We start from the raw sequence: 20,740 nt of genomic DNA on the forward strand, positions 1-20,740 counted from the left end.
GCCCAGGACGGGCGGAAGCGGGGCCCGTACGTGCTCCCTTGAGCGCTATGGCGGCAGCGGAGCTGGCGGGGTCGGGACCCGCTCGGGACCCGGGGCTGGAGCCCGTCCTGCGGGAGGCCATGGCGGCTCTGGGCCGGGCCGGGGCTGGGGCTGGGGTCGGGGAGGGGCGGGCGGCGGCGCTGAGCGCGGTGCGCGCCGCTCTGGCGGCGGCTGGCGGCCCAGCCGCCCTCGGGGAGCGACAGCGGGCGCTGTTTGGCGCCTTCCTGCGCAGCCTGGCCCGGGCGCCTGGCGCGGCGCGGCCGGAGGGCGTGTGGCAGCGCTGCTTCCTGGAGGGCCCGCCCGGCCTTGTCCTCTGCGTCCTGCTGGAGGCCCTCGGCTCCACGGGGTCAGTCCGGCTCCTCGGGGCAGGCGGGCGGGGGCCCGCAGCGCTGACGGGTTGGGGTTCCCCAAGGCTGGTCTCGAGGCGCCGGAGGAAGCTCTGGGGATACCTTTTAGCTGGGCTGAAGTGCGCAGGGGGATGGAGATGTGGGTGAGCGCGAGGAGCCCTTGCGCTGCCCTGAGTGCCGTCAGACCCCGCACGATGCTGTGCGTCCTGCAGAGTCACACAGTTCCTTCAGTCGTGGTGGCTGAAGGTCTTGAATGTTTGGAGCCGAGGAAAATGCAGATACGAAGAGATTAGAATCGCTTTAATTTGATTATTTTAAAAATCCAGTGTAACAGAGTAGCGGTGTTTCAGTAGTGATACTGCAACAGAAAAACAATAGCATGCACATCTCTTTTACCATTTAAGAGACAGGAACTTACAGTTATTTTCTTCCAGCCCTGGCCTTGACCCGAGGGAGGTGGTTGGGGTCCTGGAGCAGTTCCTGCAGGAGGGTCGAGTGTCAGCACTGCTGTGGGAGGTCTGTCAGCAGCAGGCACAGGTGGGCTGCCCGGAGCTGCAGGACGCCCTGCTCAGCAAGATCGTGTGTTTGCCCGAGCATGTGAGCAATAAACTCCAGGGGAAAAACCCACCAGTGTTCTTCCCACAGAACTATTTCCCACTCCTGGGTGGTGCAGTTCTCCAGGTGCTGCAGAAGATCTCTGACTCTCTGCGGGGTAAGGCTGCAGGATGACTGTGCTGTAGGGTTGCATTATCTGAAGAAGTGTTTTGTGCATGGACTCCATGGCTGCTGCTTGAAATACAGATGATGAGTGTTGTGGAGTCTCATGTTCCTCCTTCAGGTTATGAAAGCATATGGTCCCAGATATAAGGAAGACAGCTGAGGCCTTTTAGAATCCACTGAAAGCAGCAGTCTTCCAAGCACTTCCACAGTATCATCTGTTGCTAAAGCTGAGTTGTGGTCAGTTGGTGTGTGCTGAAGGAATTATTTGGGAGATTTGAGTGGTACTGTATTAACCAGTGGCATTGCTACTATCATGTTAAAGTGGGCCTGAGCTGCTTTAGCTTTGTGCCTGTCACTGTAATACTGAGTGCTGGTTTGTGCCTGAAGGCAGGTGATGGAGGGAGGAAGACATGATGCTTGAAGAGAAAAATTTAATTTGTATTTTCAGGATTCAGCACTTGTGGAACTGTCTGTACCTCCTCCTGAAGGTTGGTTGGTTGGAGGATGCTGGTGACATGCTTGTTAAGCTTTGTCTGTTTTATCCCAGGTGGCTTGGACTGCTCCATCTCTTTTGTTTCTCAAGTCCTGGGGAAGGTGTGCATTCATGGAAGGCAAAGTGAGTGTTTTACTGTACTCTTTTGGGGGAGGGGGAAAGTTTTAGTGTATTAGCATGGGAGGATGTGATGATGGAGAAGTGTGATGACAGAAGGAGTGGGAGACCAGCAAGTTAATTTGGAGCTGTTTTGAGTTGGGCTGCACCCGCTGCCCTCTGGTCTCTGAGGTGGCTCAGCTGCATTTGATAGATGTTGTGCTTTTCTGCCAGTTCATATGAATGGGACCTGTTGTCTCAAAAACTGATGGAGAGAACATCCTCATCAGGATGAGAATCAGGGTGGACAGATTCTCAGTTTGCCATTTGGGGCATGACTATTAAATGCTCTTCTAGTGCTTCTCATGTCTGAAAGTGTATTGTAAATACCAATATCCCTGCCCACATGCAGTAGCCCTCTTGTGGGAGCAGCTGTTGGTCTGGCTTTCCTTAGGACTTAGAAGCCACTGAAGCAGTAGTTAACAAGGCTGGGGAAGAAGAAGAAGAATTTTCTGGCTCTTTACTGTGATGAGGAGTGCTGTCTAGTTCCTTAGGCTGCTTAGGTTGGTTCTTACCAGTCAGTACTCCATTTCTTGTTGGGAGTGTGAACAAGGAAGAACAGCAGAGCTGGGGAAGGGTCTGGAGCACAAGTCTGATGAGGAGCATTTGAGGGAGTTGGTGGGGGCTCATCCTGGAGAAAAGGAGACTCAGGGGGGACCTTCTCACTTTTCACAACTCCCTGACAGGAGGGTGCAGCCAGGTGGGGGTTAGGCTCTGCTCCCAGGGAACAAGAGACAGGACAAGGGGAAATGGCCTCAAACTGTGCTGGGGGAGATTTAGATTGCACATTAAAGGAAATTTCTTCACAGAAGGGGTGGTCAGACATTGGAACAGGCTGCCCAGAGTGGTGGTGGAGTCACTAAATCCCTTTAAAAGCCATGTGGATATGGCACTTGGGGACATGGTTTAGTGGTAGCCTTGGCAGTGGTGGGTTATAGTTGGACTCGATGGTCTTAGAGAGCTTTTCCAACCTAAATGTTTCCATGGTTCTGTTCTGATTTCTACTGCAGGAGCAATTTAGAAAAAAAAATTAATATTTTTTCATGTTCTGAAGATCTTGAAATTCTCATGTCAGTTGCAAATGCCATTGCATCAATCCTGCCCATCTGGGATATTGTTTTCTCTTCTGCTTCAGAGGAAATTCTGGGCGTTTTGGTGCCCCGCCTGATGGACCTCACCAACTCAGACTGCATCTGGCAGAGGATATGCTGGCGGTTGTTGGAATGTGTGCCAGACCGCTGGATGGAAGCAGTGGTCCTTGGTTTTGTGCAGAGAGCACCTGGGTAAGGACTCTGCTTTCTCTCTGATCCACAGTAAAGGTAGGAATTGTGTCACAAATACTTGCAGAATCAGTCTCTGAAAGGTGCTGTGCTTGTGTACGTGGTTTTTTACACTGCCATTTCCTGAGAGACTGAAGGAATAATGTAGTTGTTTGTTGCCTCTCAGGGAGAACCAACACCATTTCTTAAGTATCCACATCATGACAAGCAGTGGAAAAAACCAGTGAGAACATTCTTTGCCATTAGTGACTCACTATTTGTGTTTAGAGGTGTTCTAGAGATTTGGTTGCAAATAGCTGTGCTCAGATTTCCCTGTGATTAGGAGCAGCATGACAGCAATAACATGGATTCCTGATGTTTTGTTGTTGTTTTGTTAGGGCAGATGTCTTGTCCAGATTGCTGGGGAACCTGGTTTTGAAGAACAAGAAGGCTCAGTTTGTGGTGACACAGAAGATGCTGCTCTTGCAGTATGGCCACGCGGTGAGGACTCTGTGGCAAACAGTAGCGTAGTTGTGCTGGGTTTTCCCCAGTGCCAATGTGGTTTTTAGCTGAGCTCTTACTTCTCCTGAGTAAGGTTTAATTCTTCATTACAAAATGAGCCCTCAGTCTCTCCACATGTGTGCAGCTGTTCACTGACAGCAGAGTGTTAACAGAGAGGGAGTGGTGAACGGTAGCTTTGAAATCGTGGGATTCTTGTGCTCTCTCAGGATTAATGGTGATTAGCAAAATTACTGTACGCCTCTGGAACCAAGTGTTTTATTGTACATAGTTTCAGAATTCTGGGGAGTTGAAGGCATTCAGTTATTTTAGAATCTGAAAGAGGAGAATGAAATGGCCATGACCCACCCTCAGGGATAAGAATTAGATGGAAGACATGAGACAAGGATTGTTGGGTTTTTTCCCTGTGCACCTAAGTTTGTCACAAGATGTTAGGAACTGTTCTGTGGCTTGTGATGCTGTTGTGACAGATGTTCTTTAGACTTTGTGAGTTCTTTGCCTGGGACTGTGCTGGTTTTTTTTGTAAAAATACTGTACTATATTTGTCATAGCTTTCCATGTATTTTATCATCAACTGATATGTGTGTTTGGTTGTTTTTAAATTTTGCTTACTTTTCTATCTCTGAATGTTGTTAACAAGTCCCACAGAATGAAGTTTGGTGTAGTAAAAACAGACACTTTTCATTGCTGGATGACAGCTTTATGTCCAGTTGAAGCAGGAGTTGTGGTTTTCCTTGCAGACGGCAGTGCTTCAGAACCTCCTTGGCTACCTGTCGCTGAACAGCCTCCGGCGCACCTTGTTGCTCAGAGTAAGGTTCACCGAGTCACTGACGAGGTGTCTGATGGAGAGCATTGTGCTCTGCATGTCTGGGGGGTGCACAGTTTTGGTACTTCTCTCAGACTTTCTGGTTGCTGTTCATGAGAGTGAGGGAAGATTGGCCATATCACAACTGAACTGTGATAAACGAATCATAACCTTCTTCACTGCTGGCATTAGTTTTTCGTATCTAATTGGTAAATTGTCTTCCAAGTAGCAAAACTAGCGAGGCTTGGATTCTGACAGATGTCCCATGTGCTCTGTCCTCCTCAACTTCCTCTGTCACTCTGTGTGCCTGGGCACATGACAACAAGGGATCAAGTTGGTGGAGAGTTGTCTATTTACCAAATGGTTGATTTTTCTGAGTCTCTGTCATCTACATTTTCTTCAGTGGGGATGGCAGATATTTTGCCTCTCCAAGTCAGCAGTGTGATGGAACTTTTATGAAATTTGTATATCTGGAAATCTCTACCATTTTGTCAAGTTATTATTTTTTCCACTGTTTACATGTTCTAAAATGATCTGGAAGTACTGACAGCTATTTAAAATTGGACTAAAATAAAATAAAACCATATAATACCATACTTTTTAATAATAATAATACATATTGCTTTGCATATAATATTTATTAATGAGAAGTAAATATTTATCACTTTTAAATTTAAAACCCTGTTATATTTAACAATATCTTAAACAAAAGTGCAGTTCTTGGGTGGTTAAACACAGTATGTTTTGGCCCATGAAATGCAAAATTAGCTCTCTTTGTAGGTAGAGTAAAAATGTGCTTCAAAAAATTACCTCTATATAGAAAAGATCCGTTTCAGGCCAACCTGAGTTCTCTCATTCAGGTGCTGCAAGAACTGTTGGAGACCTGGAGCAGCAACAGTGCTGTGAAACACTCCCCACCTGAGCAGCAGCTGTATATTAGCAAGGCCATCCTCATCTGCCTCTCCCACCTGAAGGAGCCTGAAATTGAGAGCTGTAGACAAGGTGAGGCTATGTGACGAGCAGGGCTTAGATTTGTTTAACAGAGAGTCGTACTATGAGTAGAAAAACGTATTGGTTTTGATCTGTGGATAAACAGAATTGTCCCATTTTCACCTTGGCAGATGGGGTAACCTGCTGGAATCGTCTTTGGCATTAATATTACAGAATTGCAAGTGCATAACTTTAGGGAATTGAAGAAGGCCTGTCTTTGCCCTAAGGTTCTTACCTGAGCAGTGGTTTAAAAAACCCAAAGTTTTGTCACAGGAAAACAAGGATTTACTCTGGGACTAGTGAGAGGAATGGTGTGATTTGTAATGCATAGGCTTAACCTTGAAGCATGGGTGCAGCTCCAGAGGGGCAGGGAAGTTATCTGATGGTAAAAAGCTGTTAGGTTGGTGTCTGACTGTCCGTGTGCATTCCTCAGTGTGAGGTGAGCAAGGTTAGTGAGTCACTGGCATGGACCTCCTGTTCTGTGCTCACGCAGTGCATATCACGCTGGGGTCCTGGCCTAAAATCTCTGTTTCTGTTGCAATACAAAAAAAATCTGTACAATGTCTAGAGTTACTTCTGTGTGTGTGTGCGTGTGTGTGACTTACGTGGAATGTGAAGGTTCACTTCAAGACGTGCTCATCTGTTTTATTCTAGAATTAATTGTTCTTTAAGTGAATAAGTGACCTGATACGTACTACCAGTTCTGTAATAGTCAGCTTTTTGTCTGACTGCTGTTGGGAAGATAAGCTTTGTGTGATGAAGGATGCCTGTCAAACACCAGTTAGCCTTCCTGGTAAGGCTGGCAACCAGTATTCCCCAGGGCTGTGAAGTACTTTCGTGCCTGTTTGAATGTATCCAAAGTTAGGCAAATACATGTCTCTGTGTGATTGTTGTACCGGTTAAAACTTGTAATGTCCTCAAAACATGACTTTTTATTTAAGTGACTCTGAATCTAAAGCCAAATTAAAGATTGACTTACCATCCTTTTTTGTTTCAGTGAAAACCGAAACATTGCAAATTTAGAATATGTTGTAATGTTTTGTTGACTTTGTACCCCGTGGAAGGATGTGGGTTGCTGTGCTGGTGCTGAAGGGCAGCACTGCCATTGCAGTGAGGGAAGCCACAGCTCAGGGACGCTTTCTATCCATTATTAGGTAGTGAGGGGGTAAAGCTGCCCTCAGGGAAGCTTTAAGCACATAAAGATGGGTGTTTGTTTCTGCCACTGTTTCATGCGCTGTTTGTTGGTTGTTTGTTTCAGAGCTTCTCACAAGCACGATGGAGGGTGTGAAATGCCACTTGGACAGCAGTCTGCCACAACTACGGCGTCTGGGAATGGTGGTGGCAGAGAGCATCAGCTTGAAAATAAACACTGAGGGGCCTGTCCTGAAGTTTGAGGTGAAGGTTTTAATGAAATTTATGACTGGTGTGCTGGGCATAAAGGAAGTAAAAGCTTTAAACCAGATGATCCAGGGCATTATAACACTTTCTTGTCTGGAAATAAGGAGAGGCAGCCACACCTTAAAAAAGAGAGAACCTGTTTCTAAAAGACAATTGTATAGGAAATGGCCAGGTGGCTGAGAGTTACCTCAGGAGTGCAGTCTGCTGGCAGAGGTCAAGATAAACTTGGTAATAAAAGTTTCTCTCATTACATGAGGGAATCAGAATCTGATTCATGGGAGTTGAGAGGGAGCTTCAAGCCTAAACCAGTGATCAGCACTCAGTCCGTGACATGATGGGAAGACCTGTTCTGAGCTGGAATTTTCAAGACTGACATGGAGATATTTGCTCTGCTCTTTCTAGTACAATTTATGTGACTTACCTGGTTAAATCACATTCTTTAAAAGCCTGCCACATCCCTGCTGTCACGTTGCCATCTATTAAATGTTTTCAAGATGGAAATCACATTCAGACAATGTGTCATCAGGTACTACTCTTAAATACAATGGCAAAGTTCACGTATGCAGCCTGCTGCTGCTGGCAGCACAGGGATTGAAACAGGATTGGTGAGGGTTCATCTGTTCACGATTTAGTATGTGTTCAGTGCAAGGGTAAAATGTTGAATTACTCTATTGCACTAAGCAATAGAGTGTAGCAACAGTTATTCTGAATGTCTAGTATGAAGAAGATGATGAAACAAGAGAATTGAAGTCCCTTCTGGTGCAAACTCCGCCATTCTGTGTTGTCCCCAGCCTTCCAGATGTTATTCCAGAGTAAGTTACTGTTACTATTTGTGCCATCTTTTTGCCCTTGTCTGTCTCTTTTTTCCATTAATCCCAAAAACTATGCACAGTATTCAAGATGTTTTATGTATTCTTAAGCATCATAAGTCACCTTCTTCTTACAATGTGATTTACTTACATTAAATTAATAATTCAAGTGATAGTATGTATTGAAATTGCCTGTTGATAGCTTCATGTGGTGAAACTGTGGTGCAGGGGTCTTGTGTGCCCTTGAGTAGACTCAAATTGGCGTTTCTGTTTACTTCTTGGAAATCTGGCATTTGTGCTGTAAGCCTCCAGCCCATTCATCCTTGACAAAAATCTACTGTCTCTTCAGTGCTCTTAACTTTCAGAGCATCTGCTGAGGCTCTTTGAAGCACTGTTTCATCAGCAGAAGAATGAAGCACTTCATGTTATTTGCAGATGAAGCTATCCAGCACTCCATGGAAGTGCAAAAGATTTATTGCTCCCATTTTAGGGGCATGATCAGCATAGACAGCTGTTAGAGACAGCTTTTGAGAAGCAGAGAGATGAAAGGACCATGCCAAAGTCCACAGAAACAGAAAAGATTTTCTCAATTATTGTAATCAACCTATTAGCAATGGTTAAAAATGTTTTTTTCCCATTTTGTAGAATCGTAGAATGGTCTGGGTTGGCAGGGACTTTAAAGCCTATTCCATTCCACCCCCTGCCATGGGCAAGGACACCTTTCACTAGACCAGGTTGCTTTAAGCCCCATCCAACCTGGCTTTGAACTTCCAGGGATCCAGGGGCAGCCACAGCTTTTCTGGGCAGTCTGTGCCAGGGCCTCACCACCCTCACAGGGAGGAATTTCTTCCTAATATCCAATCTGATCCTACTCTCAGTTCAATTTCATTCACTGTTTCAAATCTGGTACAGGTCAATGTAATCTGGTTATTGGAGTCTTTCCTTAGCAGTCCAAGGTACAGTGCATGGGCACACAGCAAATTAGCCGGTTTAATTTTTTTGTTCATTGCTCTTGTGTAAAAGATTCTGCATGTTTTCTGCCTTTATTCCATTCTCCTTCCCAGTATGTTGTTCCTTGTGTCAGCCAAGCTGTGCATGAAACTACAGCAGGAATAATTATCTGCTGTTCTGTTTAGGCAGCAAGGGTCAGTAGGGTGGATAGTTTCTTCCTTGTGAGTAAGGACTATTAATGTATCCATTTTAAAACTTCTTGTTCATCACAGCAGGATTGAGAAAGCAGAAGCTGCACTGCCATTAGTACCAGCCAGTAATGAGAAACCCCATACAGCAGCCCCTGTGATGCCAGATGAGGAGTCGGATGCTGAGCTTGACAGGTATGGGGCAAGAAATGGGGAGAAAATGGAAAATAAATGGCAAATGTGGGGGAAAAGGATCTGTCAGTACCTGCACTTCTTGTCAATTGTTGTGATTTCTGACCTAGTTCAGCTGAGTGGTGTATGGCAGAGCAGGGAAATGGCAGAGCATAGGAAAATGGACTAGGCAATAAATTAGGCAAGTCTTGCATTGTGTGCAACTACTGTATTTGTTCCATTTGACTTAGATAGATATATTTCCTGGAAATTGTGGATATATTTACCCATTTTAAGAGTGGACCTGCTTTATTCTGTCACTATATATAGAAATACATCAGTATATCTTATGTATATATGTATATCAATCTATAATGAAATCTCAAGAGTCAGCTTCTAGTCTCTTGGTCAGCTAATTCCTTCCTGCACTTCACGAGGAGATCCAGTTCCAGATCTGGTCACAGAACTGCTCTTTCCCTAGAACTCCCAAGGACCCCTCTCAGGCTAGGCTTCAGAAGTGCTGCTGAGTGATACAGGAGTGATGGGGTTATGACAGTGTATATACTAGTTCTTTCTCTTTGTGTGGCTATCTGGGGAAAGCAAGAACATCTGCACCCCATAAACTAACCCCTGCCTTTATTTCTTTTACAGTGATGATGACCTCATCCCTTATGACATGTCTGAGGATAAAGAGCTAAAAACTAAAGCTCCTTTGTATATCCGAGACTGTATTGAAGGTAGGAGATTTTGGGCTGAGTATCTGTTTCTTACTGAGCTTGGGAGAGTGAACTCTCTGTAGGTTTATTTTTTCTGAGTTAATTTGAAGAAGCTGTAGAATTTTTGAGTAATTTCAGTTTAATTCATAATGTTGGTCATGCTGCGTGTCTGCACCAAGACAAATGATTGGCAGAAGGAAGTTGGGGTGTATATCAAATCACAGCCATTCTGGTAATAACTTTTGTTTGTGTTTTGATTTCAGTTCTGACTGGATCAGGATCTGAAGATTTGGACAAATGGGAAGCTACCATCAAGGCTCTTGAGAGCTTGGTTCGGAAGAATCCAGCAGCAATAAGAGAGGTGAAGTATTATGATCTAGGTTATCAGTGGGCTGTAGTACCACAGGGCTTATCCTTTGGGAGTCATGAGGGATTTAAACATGGCAGTGGAGCAGAAGGCCAGGCTAATGTGTAGCTGGATTAAGGTTTCAACTTGCAAGTAGAAGAAAATAGTTGCCTTGAAGGTGAGGCTATAGAGCACAATGGAAAAGAGAAACAGCAAATGTGCTGGCAGCACCCTGGCTCAGAATGAAGCCCTGCAAGTAGAGCTTGCCAGTGTGAGGAAGCTCCATGCTTTGTGCTGAGCAGGAAAAACACAAGAAATGCAGATTACAGAGCAGCCATTTTGGATTTTGAATTGAAATTCAATTAAATTGATATTCCCCAAAGAAAAGGGAGGCAAAATCAAATGAACTTTCCCTATTTGCTGGTACAAGCATAATGTCTTGTGGAGGGAGTAGTTGGATTGTATTGGTCTAGATGAAAAGTTCGGGGGAGAGGAACCTGGGACGAGGTCACCATGTGAAGAGTGCTCACTACTACCTGATAGTGAACACTTGAAAGTGTCAGAGACACCAGCTGAGAAAGGGGAGGGCTGTGGTGCTGCACCCTTTAACCCATAAGCTGCAGTGACAATTCATTCTATGTCATGATGCTACCAATTCTCCAAAAAGCCCAGGTGAATGTGGACAGAGAATTGGCAGATGGGGGATCTGTTCAGGGTTTTGAGAAATCTGTCTGATCACCTTTGGCTTAATATGTTTTCTCTTCCTCCTAAGGAATGGACATGTTGCCTATACAGAATGCCTCCTTGTCTTTTTTTGATCATTAGAAGTGGTGTGTAAATCCCATGAGGAAAAAAACAAACACCATCAGGGATTTCATTCCTTTTTTCCTATTTTGAGCAGGTTAGTGTGGAGCTTGCAAAAATATTATTGCATCTGGAGGAGAAGACTTGCATTGAAGGCTTTGTGGAGCTCCGTCAAAGAGCTCAAGTAGCTGTTTTAACCACAGACCCAATACCTGTGAGTCCCACTTACTACTTTCCCTTTTCCAATTGAGGAACAGGCTAAAATTGAAGCAGCTGAAGTCTCTTTCTCATTTGATAGAGAAAGCTGTCAGTGTGTTAAAACTGGTAGTTCAGGTCTGACAGCATTTATGCTCCTGAAGAATCAGCAAGTAATGACTGAACCAATAGGAAAAAGAAAACCCTATCAGACTGGAGGAACTGTTTGGAGGCTGTTGGTTTGAGTGTACCTGACAGGGCAGATCAGATAAGTACTTGTCCTGGAGGGTTTCACATAGAGGGAAGCTGATGGCACAAAGGGCTTCTACAGAGAAAGACTTGACTGGTGACTGTAATCACGGAATCACAGAACAGTTTGGGTGGGAAGGGATCTTTAAAGCCCATCTCATTCCAACCCCCTGCCATGGGCAGGGACACTTTCCACTAGACCAGGTTGCTCCAAGCCCCAGTCCAACCTGGTCTTGGACACTTCCAGGGATGGGGCAGCCACAGCAACTCAGAGCCACAGCTCTGATCAACCTGTGCCAGGGCCTCCCCAGCCTCACAGCCAAGAATTTCTTCCTTATGTCCAATCTAGATCTAGCCTCTGCCAGTTTAACACCTTTATCCTTCATCCTATCAGGCCCCAGTAAAAAGCCTCTCCCCATCTTTCCTATAACCATCTTTAAGTACTGAAAGACCACAGTGAGGTCCCCTAGCTGCTGTGGCAGTTGTTTGGGTACCTCTGCACAGAAGCGAGAGAAGAATGACACAGTCTCATCTGTCATTTACTTCTTTTGGGAGAATCTAGAAGTGGAGGTGTCTGAATTTCCCCTGTTTACACAGCATGTTTCTTCCCTTCTCTTGGAGACTTGCTCTTACCTAACAAGAAGCAGAACCTGTGAAATTAAATGGTTTTAGAGTTAAGGGGAAGGCTGTTTCCAGCCTGGGTCTGTGTTCATTGTACCGATTTTTCTGTACAGGTTGCAAAGTACTTGACATCCCAGTTCTACTCTATGAACTACAGTCTCCGTCAGCGCATGGACATCCTTGATGTGAGTGCTCACCTCCCACTTTCCTTCTGTCTGTTGCACCAGTGCTGAGGTGTAATGGGGTTACCTTTATTCCTCATGGGAGAAAGCAGAGGCATGGGAATCTCTTACATTACTATTTGTGCCTGGCATTCCCCTCCTGTTCCTAATCCTGCTACACTCCATTACACAGGGATCCCTCCCCACAGAATGCAGAGCATGTGTTGGGCATGTGCCTGGGATAAGCCACTGTTTACTTTCCCATCAGTCTGTTTTATCGTCCCTTTCTGAAGGACAGCAATCTGCCTGTGACTCCTTCCACACTTGGGTCTGAAGAAGGAGCCACTGCTCTGTTTCAGGGCTAAGTGACCAAGTGCTTGGTCAGTACCTTGGAGGCAGGTGGCTGTTGGAGGTCGGTTTCCTGCGGTTCTTTACTCTAAACCTGTTGTGGGTTTCTGCCTTGTGGTCCTGTCAATCTGGATGCAGGTGACTGTTGTTCCCTAGAGATTACCCATTTTTAACTGGACCTCTCTGTTTTATCTAGGTATTGGTTTTAGCAGCTCAGGAACTGTCCTGCCCCAGATTCCATGGGAGGACCAAGCATTCTGGTGCCCAGAAGCCCTGTAGTCAGCTCCTTCCAGGAAGTGACAGCTCTAAGGACTGGAGAAGAATTGTTGATGAGAGGATCAAAAACAAGACTCGGAGATTTGCTATGGTGAGGCCAGAAACAAACTAATGTCAAATCCAGCAAAAATAGGGACACTCTGAGCTGCTGTAGTTCTGTCTGAAAAGAGCAAAATACCTGTGAAAGCAAGCCCAATCCAAAGGAAAGTCAGATAAGTATATATTTGAAGTTACAGAGTCTGAGTGTTTTGGTACAGAGTATGAACTCCTGTACTCCTCTTCCATCAGGGAGAGGAAGATAAACCTGAAATCCCTTACCTGGCTTTGAGGGATAATTGCTGTTCTGTGCTTGTTCTGAGCTTGTGTGGCCACTGCAGGGAGCTGTGACGGCACCTCACAGATCCCAGGGCTTCCATCAGACTAGCTGCCTCTGGACTACACTGTCTCAGCCTTCCTGTTTTCCGGGGAGATAAATTTGTGCCAGTGTCTTAGTTTCCAGAATTTCCCTGTGGTTCAGCATGGAGAATTTGCTTTCCAAAACTGCTTTATCCCTTGCATGTTCTTGTTCCTTCTATCGAACTTAGCGGTACTGAGCTATATTGTATTGAAGTGTTTAGATGTGGAGCAGATCTGAACTGGGAAGCAAGCAATCCAGTTGGGAAACTGGTATACAAGCAGTGGTTGACAATGGGCTGGCTGCAAGGAGTCTGTGGTCTTGACAATGTCCAGAGAAGTGTAAAAGCTGGGTCTGCACCTTGTGCCTAGCCTTCATTTTTCTTTTGGACAGGGTCAATCTCATGTGGAACTGGCTTCCCACCCAAACGAGTTCAATTCTGTTGCTGGGCACTTCTTTTTCCCATTGATTCACCACTTTGACAGGTGAGTGTGAACACCTTAGGATGTGGCATGTGGACATGGTAACTGCTAGAGTGAACCTTTCTGCTTGTCCTGCATGCCTCAGAGCAGCAGGCTACAGCCCAGGAGTTGTGCAGAAGCCCAGTGAAACAACACTGACACTTGGGTCCTTTGCAAAGCTTAGGGAGAAGGGGGTTGTGGTCTCTTGGACTTACCCTTTGAAGTCTTGTGGGGCAGGAGTATGTAGGACCCTGCAGAAGTGAAGATCCATCACAAAGGATAATCTGTCAGCAGGTATGCAGGCAAGTAATTCTGGCAGTAGTACACCAGTTGTCTTGGCTGAGCCTCTACTGTGGGACGTTCACACAAACCACAGCTCAGACTGCAGTCTTGAACCAAAGTTAACTCTGTCTCAGGTTGGGCATGTCACCTGCACTGGTCTTTGTGGCCACAGTATAGGACACAGGACACAGTTTTTTGTCAGTCCTGTAAGTCTTAGTCAACCTAAGGAAGGCTGAGTAATTGATAATCAAGATTGTCATAATACCAGTTGAAATGGCATGGCATTGTGGGGAGCTTTTGCCTGTAGGTCTTTCCAAGTAAAGCCTGCTGGTAGAATGTGTGGTACCTGCTGTAAGAGTAGAGGATATTGCTCTGGGAGATACTGGTCTGGGAGAAAAGATGAGAGCAAACAGCTCTGGTCTGTGTTAACCTGGTAGTGCCTGGTAGTGCCTGTATGACTGTTATTGTAGGGATTCAGCCTTATGGGGGACAGTTCCCCCTACATAACCTCCTAACTGTTCCAAAGAGGCACTGATCAGCCTTCTCACTGCTACACAACTGTGTCTTGCACTTGCAGGCCTTTAACAACATTTGACCTTCTGGGGGAAGATCACTTAGTCCTTGGAAGACTGGTCCACACTTTAGCAATCCTGATGTACTTGGCTGTCAACACTGTGGTAAGGAAGGACAGAGAGCAGGGGAGACTTCCAGCCTGGGAACTTGAGGTGCCTTTTGGAACAGCTGTGTGCTTCAGGGCCTGCTTCACTGAGCCTGGCAGCAAGTTGCAGTTGTGTGGGCTGAGAACTTGTGAGACGGGCTGGGAAAAATTGGTCAGAAAAGAGACAGTGCAGGGGTGGCTTGAATCCCCTATCTTTTGCTTCTTGTGGAAAAACTGTCAGCTTCTTGGGGGGGTGGGGCACATCATTTCACTTTACTGCCAAAGTTTCCTCATCTGTAAAATAAATTCAATTGTAGCACTGATTTTAACAAAACCATTGTTCAAGTGTTTGGATGATGCTCTCAGGCACATGATGGGATTGTTGGGGTGTCCTGTGCAGGGCCAGGAGTTGGATTCATGATTCTTGTGGGTCCCTTCCAGCTCAGTACTTGCTGTGATTCAATGAACAATATGTCTTGAGGCCCAGCTCTACAGGGCAGTGTGGATGGTGTTTAGTGGTGCTGTCACAATCCTCTTTTGCAGGCAGTGACAGCAATGGGAAAAGCACTGCTGGAGTTTGTCTGGGCTCTGCGTTTCCACACAGACTCGTGAGTTACTTGTGGTTGTATACTCTCATTTTTAAAGCTGTGAGCCAGCCTCCAGTCATGGTTTGTCTTTGTCCAAGACTAGCACCTGGCTCAGAGTGTCAGTGACTTAACACATCAACTCTATGCTCTCTGCCAGCTGTGTGTTCTTATGACTGAGTTTAATGCCAGCCCAACACATGAACTTGGCCAGTGTCTTCTGGTGTGGCAGTACAGCCATTACCTATAGAAAGCTTGACAAATTTCCTGACCATCTGTCCATGTGATAGTTTCATCTGTGTTTACTCAGAGAGCTCAGAAAACTTCAGATTCAATTCCAGCATTCAACCTTGGAAAAGAATTAAGACATGTAGGCAAAAGACTGTAAACATCCAATTTCTGTTTTGCTCTCAGATGTGTCCAGGACTCTGCACTGGGCTAGACTCCTGTGCACAGCATGGTAGGGGCTCTGTATGTGGGGCACACTGCAAGATTAGCCCCCTAAGCAGCAGGAATGTGGCAAAAGTCATCATACCATTTGAAAGTGGAGAGCGCCTGAGATGAGGAGCTCAACACAGGGCATAAAGCTGCAGGCTTTAACCAGTTCAGTCTTTCTTCACAGGTACGTGCGCCAGGGCCTTTTGTCCTGTATCTCTTCCCTGCTCCTCAGTGTCCCTGCGGAGTGGATTCTGGCAGACATGACAGAGGAGCTGTTGGAGACTCAGTCCTGGTTGGGAGGTAAGACATGAAGTGGTACATCAGTGCTTTTCTGGTTAGTGGTGTGGTCTTTGTGCAGCAACTCTTTAATTGTGACGGCAGCAGTGATGTCCTGGCATTGTGCACCAGAGATCTGCATGATCAGCAAGCAGAGCACCCCATATGATGTAGGGATGCAGCACTGAGGTAGCTGAAGCATAAGCTGAGAGCTGGATATGGCATTTCAAGCTGTGACTGTCCTCACAGGCCGACCAGAAAAATCCCCCAAGATATTCTGTGCCCCCTTTCTCTGTCTGACCATCCAACCACCCACCTCATGAAGGTTCAAGAAGTGTTGTCACATTACCTGTTACACCCGGGCAGTGACTTTGGCCAGCAGTAACACACAAGGCTTGTACAGCCTGTTCACACCATATGTTCATTATGGGGGTGTTAGAGCTAAAATCAGGAGGAAGAGAAGCATGGCCCAATCTCTAGCTTCCTATTGCTGATGGAAAGAAAAAGCTACAAAAGACAGAGAATAACTTTGCTCTACCCAGCACACCCTATGTCAACACAAGCTGTGTCCGTGGGTTCTGGCAGGCTGGAGCTGCACAGATAAGTGCTCAGGTACTGCAGTGAGCTGGAGGGAAAAGAGGAGCTAATGCTGAAGCTTTCAGTATGTTCTGAGGGATTTTTGTGATTCCCTGGTCTGGTTTCCTCCACCATTCTCACACTGAGTGGCTTCCCACAGGGAGCAAGCAGGAAGCATCACTGACCCAGCTGGCCTCTGAGTCTGGCAGGTTGGGGTGCTCTGTGCCCTTTAAAAGGAAGAGAGCTGCCTTGTGGAACTAAGACTTCATTTTTCCCATGACACAGGGTCCTCTCAGGAATCTGCTTGTCTCTGCATTTAACACTGCTGTTACCAAGTGAAGCCTTTCGGGAATGTATTTTCAGCATGAGGGTTTGCGTAATCTGTTTTCAGTGAGTTATTTTGGGGAGGAGGAGTAGGATAACCAAGATAGTAGCTTCTTCTCATGATTGTAGGTAGTTTAATAGCCCTGTCTTTACATCTAGTGCTTTTGCATGAAAGCTACATGGTTGGTCCTGGTGGGAATGAGAGCAGGGTAAGATAACTGTTGTGGGTATACCAGAGAAGGAAAACTGCTGTAGGAGTCGTTCAGAATCCATAAAGAATTGAACTCAGTTCCACATATGGTCAAATGCAATTTAAAGGGCTTCAAGAGCTGCTTCCTGAAACACACCAGCTTCTTGGGCTGTGCCTTTGCTGTTTGTTGTGAGGCTGTTGGGAAAACGGCTGCACAGGGAGGCACTTGGACCCTCCCTGCTGCTCCAACAGCCTGGCACTAGAGATCTGCTTCTGTGACTGAATCACAGGTCTGAGCTCGTGGACTTGCTGTTGTTTCATGACAAGATTTGCAAGAGGTGTCATGTATTAGCTGTGCTGTAGCTGGGAATGACAAGCTGTCCTGCATGACAGCCTTCACTACTGTGCCTTTTAGCCACTTTGGGTTTCAGCTTAAAGCAGCTGTGTTTCTCCTGTAGTGTGTCCTATGATTGACTGACTGCCCTTCAGCCTTCAGGCTGCAACCCTAGCACTGTCTGCTTACTGGATGCTTTGGGACATTTCAGCTGGGAAGAAGCAAGAATCCACTCTGGACTTGTCCATCATTGCTCTTGGTTGCCATGCTGGACTCGCTGTTGAGCAGCCTGATCCTTCCCAGGGGAGGGAGAGAATACCTGAACACTTCTAGGAAATGGTCCCTTTGATTCCTCAGCAGCTGCCTTTGAGGGAATTCCCCACCCCTTGCAAGTGCTGTGCAGCTATGTCATGGGTTAGTGTGGTTTGTGTCAGGACCAGCAGGACACTCCTTCGCCCTGTGCCTCCCATGCAGTGCCAGCAGTGCCAGGTCCGTGCTCATGGAACAGAAACGGCACCAACAGCACTCTTAGCATTTGAGCTTGTTCCAGTCTGCCTTTTGAGCTTGCTCCAGTCCCCTTTAGTGTTCTGCAGAGGGAGTATGGAAGCACCAGGGTGCAGCTCTCCCTGAATTATAAATAGCCCTACGCCACTGACATGAGTCATATGTTTGGGCTGACAGCACCAGGCTCCCAGCACACTGCTCGTGCGTACAGGATATCCTCACACAGACTCCCTGCTCTTCCAGGCTCCCCTGCTCAGACATCCTGCATGCATCCTGGTTTTTACTTTGGCGGTCCATTAAGGCCCCCTGGAATAACAGCTGCTGGGAACAGTTACATGCTCCCCTTATGTGCTGCGTGAAGTGTGGAACTCATTTATCAGAAGACTGGTCTCTCAGAATGGAGAATGTGCCGAAACTTGAGACCTGTCTCTTTCTTTCCCCATTGGAATGGCATCGTGACCCCAAACTCAAGAGGGAGCACTGACCATTTTAGATTGCAGCAATGGCAGATTAGAGACTTTAGACTTTGGAGAAGGTGGATTTCTAGCTGCAAACTGCATTCATGCTTGTAGCTCAGCTGCGCAATGCTTTTGTGTAGCTCAAGGGCACAAGTACTAATTCTGGCACAGAGATTATCCCATGGAATGCAAGGTCAGTTTGTGTAGTGTTTCAGACCAACTGACTATTTGTTTCTCCTACAAGACTGACTGGAGCACTACCCCATGTGGCAGTCAGGGCTTGGCTGAACTCGTGGTGCTTCACATGATCAAGTTTGTGCATCTCTGCCTTCTGGCCTAATGCAGTTCTTGCAAGTGCTGATGTCTAGAGCAGCCATAGGTGCAAATGCCATTGTTTAGTTCTGGGATTGTTAGTAAAACAGTGAGAAGTGTAAAGGGCACTTTTTCCCATTCTCCAATTAATAATGGCTGCTTCTTTTGCAGATGTGGTGGAGAAAGACCCTGATGGGGATTGCAGAAGGCTGGCCCTGCAGAACTTGCTGCTAATGGAGAACCTGAAAAAGAAACTTGAAGCTGTCCCTTCCTAGCTGAAGGGTAACAGTAATGACCTTTACCTTGTGCTCTTGCCAGCTGGATGTGTTTGGGCACTGCTGGGGCCTCTTCAGCAGTCACCTGGCTGGAGGAAAGGAAGAAGGGGGAAGGGTGCTGAGCTGTAAGCCAGCAAGCCTGACTTGACATCTGGACTTTGTAGCGGAGGCCAATTGAGTGAGCTCTGGGTATCCGGTACAGCGTGTACAGATGCAGGAAGGTAGGCGAGTGCTGCCATCCTCCTGCATCCCCAGCCCCCACCGCAGCTATTTATAACCTTGGCAGGTCTGAGTGCTTGGCTAAAAATACAAGGAAGATGTCACAGAGCCTTCTTGTCAGAAAAACAGGGGGGCTGGGATGGGCCACTTGCCACTATGCCCTGCCCCTTACCAAGTCTCCCACGTTCCTGAGCAGCTGGAGTTTGGGGTAGCAGCTGTTGGTCTGCTGCTGGAAGGGGTAGCATGGTGCAGGGAATGGGATGGCTACCGTGAAGTGCTGAAAGTGTGCCAGACCTTAAAGGCCTGAGCTAGAGCTAGGCTGTGGTTAGAAGGAATAAAGCAGGGAATTCTTTTTCTCTTATTTTAGTACAGAAGTAAGTTTCTATTAAAGAATAAATAATGTTTAGATTTTGACCTTAAAATTTCACCAACCCTTCTTCCTTGAAAGCAATTTAGAAACTTCATGTCCACCCCAAATTTTGAAGCAAGTCACAGAATGTGAAAAAGAAAACTCATTCTAAGTATAAGGGCTGGTTGGTAAGAAACATTTCTTCCTGATAAGTACCCCTTGGCAGGGGAGGGTGACAGGCAGAGAGGTGAGCAGAACCTTCGTTGTCCCATTGAGCTTCACTTCTCTCAGTCCTGCTTGTGCCAGGTAGGAAATTGGCCTCCAAAAATCTGACTAGTGCAGAATGCCTTGATATAACTGGTGTTTGGACAAGGAGCTTCACAGTAGGAAAGAAGTCTCATTTGCTCAGAATGACCCAGCTTGAGCAGGGGTTGGACCAAGGGGCATCCAGGAAGCATCCAGGGTTCCTTCCAAGCCAGGCATTCTGTGATTCTGAAATGTCTGTAAGTGGTTGCTCTACCCCACATGACCCTTTGATGTATTTAAACACAGAAGCTTTTGTTGGGGAAAGTCTGCCTTCAGCCTGCAGGAGGGGGTAGTTTGACTTTTAACCAAGCTCCTACCCAAATATTGTGGAGAATGATTTCAGAAGATCTCACTTCTAGGGGATTACAGATCTGCACCGTAGCAGATCGAAGCTGTACTTGAAAGGCAACTCACAGTTTCCACCTCAGTTATTCAGCTCTTCTCTGTTACGAGAAAAAGGTGAAGTTACAATATGCAGTTCTTACTGGGTTTTTTCTGCCTCAAATTTATTAAAGTACTAAAACCAGCTTTCTAACAGGATAAACATGTGAATCTCTGTACGCTGTGCTTGAGAGAACATATTAACTCTAATACTGTTGCTTGTACAGTCAAACAGGAAAAATAAATTTCTTAGTAATAACCAAAAAGCTGTGTGGCAACAGCACGTGATTGATCTGGGTCCCCTAATGAGGACAGAATAAATAAGCTGGCATTAAAGTCAGCTTTGCATTTGTTTAGTACTCATTGTCAGGGGTCCTCCATGTCATCAGCCACTTCTTCATCCTCCCTGTTGTCTGTGCTGCTGTGGCCAGTGTGCGCTAGGGCCAGGGCTCGGCTCATGGGAATGCTGGCTCCTCGGTGCACAGCCTCCATGGTCTGTGGGGACACGTAGTAGCTCAGGTTCGAGGCTGGAATTCTTTTCTGCATCTCTTCCAGGTAGCGATAAGCCTACATGAATGCAGAGATCACTGTCAGAGGGTGCACTGCTACAGGAGCCCCAGTAAAGCATGTCTTGTGAAAATGCATGTAAAAGTGAAGTTCATCAGCACAGCTGGAGGAACTTGTGCTTGGCACCCTCATGCTTCGTCAGAGCAGCAGGTCACAGTCCAGAGGCTGTGTGGCACATCTGCACTGAAGGAGCAATTCACCTCAAGTAACTGCCATTTTGCAGTATTCTTCTCTGGCCAGGTGGCAAACACAGCATGGTGGCATTGCTGAGGCACACACCCAAACAGACCT

At 46.4% G+C, this 20,740-nt stretch overlaps 2 protein-coding genes across 7 annotated transcripts in view; one reads left to right on the forward strand and one right to left on the reverse strand.

Moving 5' to 3' along the window:
* The first annotated feature begins 32 nt into the window (after positions 1-32).
* TELO2 (telomere maintenance 2) lies at positions 33-20,148 on the forward strand. Of its 5 annotated transcripts, XM_085075295.1 has the most exons (20): positions 45-385; positions 821-1,098; positions 1,654-1,722; positions 2,891-3,038; positions 3,413-3,515; positions 4,274-4,342; positions 5,199-5,340; positions 6,587-6,723; positions 7,444-7,538; positions 8,759-8,869; positions 9,497-9,582; positions 9,825-9,922; positions 10,809-10,925; positions 11,890-11,961; positions 12,482-12,652; positions 13,349-13,440; positions 14,276-14,375; positions 14,900-14,964; positions 15,563-15,678; positions 18,524-20,148. In XM_085075295.1, exons 1-20 carry the CDS (start codon positions 48-50, stop codon positions 18,625-18,627), a joined length of 2,511 nt encoding a protein of 836 aa, XP_084931421.1. In that variant the 5' UTR covers positions 45-47; the 3' UTR covers positions 18,628-20,148. The 5 variants fall into 5 exon arrangements, with proteins under 5 accessions (XP_084931422.1, XP_084931423.1, XP_084931419.1 ...); XM_085075296.1 differs by lacking the exon at positions 14,900-14,964 and having other exon boundaries at positions 33-385; XM_085075297.1 differs by lacking the exons at positions 13,349-13,440; positions 14,276-14,375; positions 14,900-14,964 and having other exon boundaries at positions 33-385.
* The window catches only part of IFT140 (intraflagellar transport 140), a 95,016-nt gene continuing 94,255 nt past the window's right edge, over positions 19,980-20,740 (reverse strand). For both annotated transcript variants that reach the window (XM_085075262.1, XM_085075261.1), the window contains one exon: positions 19,980-20,449. In XM_085075262.1, the coding sequence (XP_084931388.1) occupies positions 20,249-20,449 (201 nt within the window). In that variant the 3' untranslated portion in view covers positions 19,980-20,248. The remainder of the gene's footprint in view (positions 20,450-20,740) is intronic.

Source organism: Lichenostomus cassidix, chromosome 14 (genome assembly GCF_008360975.1).
Source record: "Lichenostomus cassidix isolate B80296 chromosome 14, HeHo_3.0, whole genome shotgun sequence".
Classification (NCBI taxonomy): Eukaryota; Metazoa; Chordata; class Aves; order Passeriformes; family Meliphagidae; genus Lichenostomus; species Lichenostomus cassidix.